Source organism: Oratosquilla oratoria, chromosome 14, assembly GCF_046742065.1.
Source record: "Oratosquilla oratoria isolate Oo_2021 chromosome 14, ASM4674206v1, whole genome shotgun sequence".
In the NCBI taxonomy this organism is placed as follows: Eukaryota; Metazoa; Arthropoda; class Malacostraca; order Stomatopoda; family Squillidae; genus Oratosquilla; species Oratosquilla oratoria.
Genome location: NC_134790.1, coordinates 18,277,760 through 18,283,272, shown reverse-complemented (window position 1 = coordinate 18,283,272; position 5,513 = coordinate 18,277,760). Strand labels below are relative to the sequence as shown.

General features: G+C 40.6%; 1 protein-coding gene across 1 annotated transcript; it reads right to left on the bottom strand.

The window, feature by feature from the left end:
• Nucleotides 1–1,757: 1,757 nt before the first annotated feature.
• On the bottom strand, nucleotides 1,758–4,803 carry LOC143032757 (uncharacterized). The gene is made up of 2 exons (XM_076197745.1): nucleotides 4,668–4,803; nucleotides 1,758–2,654 (listed from the first exon to the last, which is right to left on the bottom strand). Exon 2 carries the CDS (start codon nucleotides 2,620–2,622, stop codon nucleotides 2,035–2,037), a length of 588 nt encoding a protein of 195 aa, XP_076053860.1. The 5' UTR covers nucleotides 2,623–2,654; nucleotides 4,668–4,803; the 3' UTR covers nucleotides 1,758–2,034.
• Between the last annotated feature and the right edge of the window lie 710 nt (nucleotides 4,804–5,513).

The following is a 5,513-nucleotide window of genomic DNA, read 5'->3' as shown; positions in this document are numbered from 1 at the left end:
CTTGGAGAAATTAAGACAAGGAGGAGTTGAATACACTGAGGAAATGGAAATGGCAGAAATTATGAACAAACATTTTAAATCAGTATTTACAAGGGAAAATATACAACCTGAAGAGATTGAGTGGAAGGAAAAAGTCCCCCCTATGGAAGAAATAGAAGTAACGAAGAATGAAATATTGACACACTTGGGTAATTTTGATGTCAGAAAATCGCATGGGCCAGATGAAATAGCAAACTGGATTCTGAAAGAATGTAGGAATGAACTGGCAGACAAAATACATAGCATAATAAGCAGTTCCTTAAAAGAAGGAAAAGTTCCAGAAGATTGGAAAAAGACAAAGTACCACATAAGAAGTTGCTTAAGAAATTAGAATATGAAGGAGGAATACAAGGTAAATTGCTAAATTGGATGGAAGACTTTTTGCAAGAAAGAAAAATGAGAGTAGTGATAAGAGATCAGCACTCAAAATGGAATGAAGTAATAAGCGGTGTCCCGCAGGGAACAGTTCTGGCCCCAATAATGTTTGCTATATATATTAATGATATGGATGAAGGAATTGAAAGCTATATGAGCTTCTTTGCAGATGATGCAAAACTACTGAAAAGAGTGAAAACTGAAGAAGATTGTGAGATGGAGTTCAATACAAAAAAGTGTAGTATAATGGAATTTGGAAAAAGCAAAAACAGAATAGCAGGATCATATAATTTGGGAGAAGAAGGAATAAAAAAAGTAGAAAATGAGAAGGACCTGGGAGTCATTGTTATGAATAATATGTCACCTGAGAAACATATAAATAAGATTTTTGGAGAAACTTATAATTTAATAAGAACAATCAAAGTGGCATTTACATACCTGGATGAAGAAATGGTGAGGAAAATCCTAATCACCCTGATAAGACCAAGATTGGAATATGCAGCAACGATATGGTCACCAAGTACAAAAAAAATGTATAAAAAAACTTGAAAGGATACAAAGAGCAATTACAAAACTGGCACCAACACTCTCAAAACTATCATATGAAGAGAGACTACAAAAACTTAAACTACAGACACTAGAGCAAAGAAGAGAGAGAGGAGATTTGATAGCTATTTACAGAATCATGAAAGGCATAGAAATTACTGATAGAGAGAATCTGATAAAATGGGATGACAGAAATACAAGAGGACACGGAAAGAAAATAAAAAAAGACAGCTATAGAAGAGATTTGAAAAAGAACAGCTTTCCTCACAGAGCAATAGACAGTTGGAACAAGTTAGATGAGAAAGTGGTGTGTGCAAAAACAATACATGAATTTAAAAATAGTTTAGATAAAATGAGATATGAAGACGGGACCCCCTGGAATAGTTTCAGTATCGCTGCGCTGTGAATCGTTATTCCAACTCTCGTGGACGGGGAGTTGAGTGTGTGTGTGTGTGTGTGCAAGGTCACAGCATTAACCATTGATCGGTCATATATGAGCTCTGAGCTATCTTCTGGGAGGGAAATAGCTGTCGATCACGAGTCCAACACGTGATCCAAGACCATGGTGGCGAATCGCATGCATACAAACGACTTCCGGTCAAAAACGCGCGCACGAATGCAAACACACATTCGCAGACATATACACACGTGCATACATGCAGACATTCACACATACACACACTGGTACAAGTGTCACTAAATGCCCTGTTGTTGTTGCTGAGTGCAGCTGTGCCCCACCACTCTGAGTCGAAACCGCAAACATCAAAAGGGTAAATGAAAATATCAAGTAATTCTTTTTATTATTTTTCTTAGTTTAACGTACATAGTTCTGCCGACGATATGCATTTATATATAAACTCCCACATATGTAAATGTTATATTGATTAATAAAATAGAATTAAGATGGCATAAAAATGTATTTAAGGAAATTCCTGTTTAATTTTTTCATTTGTCATTCGGCCTCATAACGATCGATCTTGAACTCGCATCCCTGGTTGTCGCCTTTCGTATCATTGACACCACAAGTCGTCTCCCTCGTCGCCGGATGGGAGGTGATCTCAGAGTCTCTTCTCGCTACGTCGGACGATCTCCCTGGCGTCCTCGTCCGTGGCCTCGATCAGAAGCTCGAGGATGAGTCTTTGTTTGTTGAAGCCCTCTCCCTTGTACCTGGGCAGTCTTTACGGACTGTGTGAAGGAGAACCTTGTTGGACGCCCAGGGGTTGAAAGGATGGTCGTTGCTGAGTGGGAGGAGACGGGGCCCCTCGATGGTGGCCGTCGGGGCGTACTTCCTGAACAGTTCACCGTAGTCAGTGTTGGCGAGGAGGACCCGGCAGAGAGTGACGGTTGGGTAGCAGATGTTCTCGATGTGGTAGACTCTTTTCCACCGGTCGAGGACCCAGTGGATGTCGAGTGAGAACTCGATGTTGCCGTATTTGCTGTTGGCGTCGGGGTGCTCCTGGGGGCAGAACCAGAGGACCCGGAGTTTCTTACACGGGTGGCCCTTCGGGAAGGCTCTATGTATGGAAATTCGAGAACTCTGCGCTCAATTTTCCCGTCTATGCAGAAGAACATCTCAGTCGGGTGGGCCTCCTCCACTTTTCTCTCCTTTCGTTTCGACTGGTTGTCTTTGCCGGACGGTCGCCGAGGCCTGAAGCCTGACATCGTCTCGGAGTTGGTGATAGGACGGCTGTTATCTGCAATTACACAAGAGAAACCTATTTCAAAGGGTTACACGTTGCTAGAGAGGTTTAATCAGAGGACACCCACGTAGCACAATCGTCTACAACTTTGCACTCACGATCACCAACTAACCTCTCGGGTTAACAAGATCTGCAAGACGATCTTGATCAACAATGGTTTACACGAAGAGTTGAAAATATGTATTGGACAATGTGACACAGATGCGCACAGATTGCAAGCAGCGAAGCATCTGAAATCGTACTCTCCTAGGCTCCTGCTCATATAGGTGTTAAACGTTTGCAGAGGCAAAACGATTCGGTTCTGGGAAATGTGTGGGGCGGGAACGATATCTGGACATTTCACGAGGGGCGTGGTTTCGGCAAGGACGTTCGAGTGGGCGCGGAAAGTTTAAAACTGTCTTCTCAGAGGGGAATATTTGCCCAAGTAATCCATCAAGAAAGAGGTTATATTCATAAGTGTGTAAAGTCACTATTTGAGATGGCATGAGGGACATTTTGAAATTGAGATATTAAAGATTTGGACAGACGATACGAGTGTTGTCGTCGTTTTCTGAACGAAAGGCGAAACAATCCTGTCGTTCGCTTGTTGCACTGAATGCAACTCAATGCTCCTCCCCTTTGATGACGCCATAGCTAGATATTTAGGAAACGCCACCGATTTGTTAATATTCACAAGCGTGAAGTCATTATTTAAGATGGTATAAGAGATATTTGAAACTGAGAAGGTAAAGATCAAGACAGACGATACAAATCATTGGGGTTTGGTGATATCTACTAAACGTCAACCTATGACGTCATCAAAGGGGAGGAGCATCGATTTGCATGCACTCACAGCAACACGCGAACGACAGGATCGTCTCGCCTTTCTTTTGGAAAACGAAGACAAATCTTTATCGTCTGTCTTAATCTTTACTTTCTTATATTCAAATGTCTCTCATGTCACCTCAAATAATGACTTTACACTTACATTCCTTGACTTTAATTTAAGTTTTTGACAAATATATTTAATGAGACTGTATATGTATATAACTTTTCGACTTAACGTCTTCTTCAGATGTACTATGAACTACCTAGGTCAGACCACCCGGTCGTGCGGGATCGGTAGTTGTAGGAGGGGAAGAGAGTCTGTATGAAAATGAAAATATATTTGTGTATAAAAGTGGGCTATTGCCACGCTGGTTATAATAATAATGATGATAGTGACAATAATAGTAGTAATAATAATAATAACTATTATTATTATTATCATTATTATGAAGCTGTATGTACACCCGCTTAGAGGCAACAAAGCTCCTTGCACATCGCAAACAAAAACACGACTACATACACAAACATCTACATAAACTTGTTTTCTATTAAAGTTCTTATTATTTGTAACTTTCCTACTACACCTCATTTCAATTTACTTATCACCAAAATGATTTCAAACATTTTCTGTCTCTCCCTACGACTAAGCCTCATACTCCCTTTCTATCTTTGTTGGTTGAGGTTAAGATGAATAGATATCCCTAAAGTAACCTCCCGGTTACATGCATTGATTTCAACCTCCAACTCCAAGTCTACTGCCTCCCCTCCTAACTCACGACCCCACGAAACAAGTATCCCCGAAATCGCTCAGTGGCAATACCCCTCTTTTATACACAAATAGATTTTCATTTTCATTTTCTACTTCTTTCCTACTCCCTCAAACAACTTATGCATATATATATATATATATATATATATATATATATATATATATATATATATATATATATATATGTATTATATATATATATATATATATATATATATATATATATATATATATATATATATATATATATATATATTAAGGAAATGGGGTTGTACCAGAGGACTCGAGGAGTGTTTGTATAGTTGTGGTTTACAAAGGAAAGAGAAGTGAATGTGAATGTTGGAGTTTCTTGACTGTTGGAAAAACACATGGGATGGTGTTAACTGAGAGGATTGGGGCGGAACAGACGGAGCTATAGGAAATCAACTTACCGTCCTCGTGTTTCCTCAACAGAACGTCCTCCGTTTCCTCCTCCTCCACTGTTCTCTCCTCCTTTGGCTTCGACTGGTTGTCTTTGCCGGACGGGCGGCGGGGCCTGCAGCCTCTGAGTTGGTGATAGGACGGCTGTTATCTGTAACCACACAAGAGAAACCTATGTTTCAAAGGGCCACACGTTGCTAGAGAGGTTTAATCGGAGAAAACATACGTAGGGCACTCGGCTACAACTTTGCACTTATGATCACTAACTAACCTCTCGGGGACAGCAAGACGATCTTGATCAACAATGGTTTACACGAAAAGTTAAAAATATGTATTGGACAATGTGACACAGATGCGCACAGACTACAAGCAGCGAAGCATCTGAAATCGTACACTCGTCTCCTGCTTACATAGGTGTGTTTACAGAGGCAAAACGATTCGGTTCTGGGAAATGTGTGGGCGGGAACGACATCTGGACGTTTCACTTGGGGCGCGGTTTCGGCAAGGACGTTCGAGTGGGCGCGGAAAGTTAAAAACTGTCCTCTCAAAGGGGAATATTTGCCCAAGTAATCCGTCAAGAAAGAGGTTATATTCATAAGTGTGTAAAGTCATTGTCTGAGATGGCATGAGGGACATTTTGAAATTGAGAAATTAAAGATTAGGACAGCCGATACGAGTGTTGTCGTCGTTTTCTGACCGAAAGGCGAAACGATCCTGTCGTTCGCTTGTTGCACTGAATGCTCCTCCCCTTTGATGACGCCATGGCTTGACGTTTAGTAAACGCCACCGATTTGTTTATATTCACAAGCGTGAAGTCATTATTTGAGATGGTATAAGATATATTTAAAACTGAGAAG

Excerpts from the sequence above, each read along its gene's own strand:
- LOC143032757 (XM_076197745.1), bottom strand. The coding sequence starts at position 2,622 with ATGTCAGGCTTCAGGCCTCGGCGACCGTCCGGCAAAGACAACCAGTCG.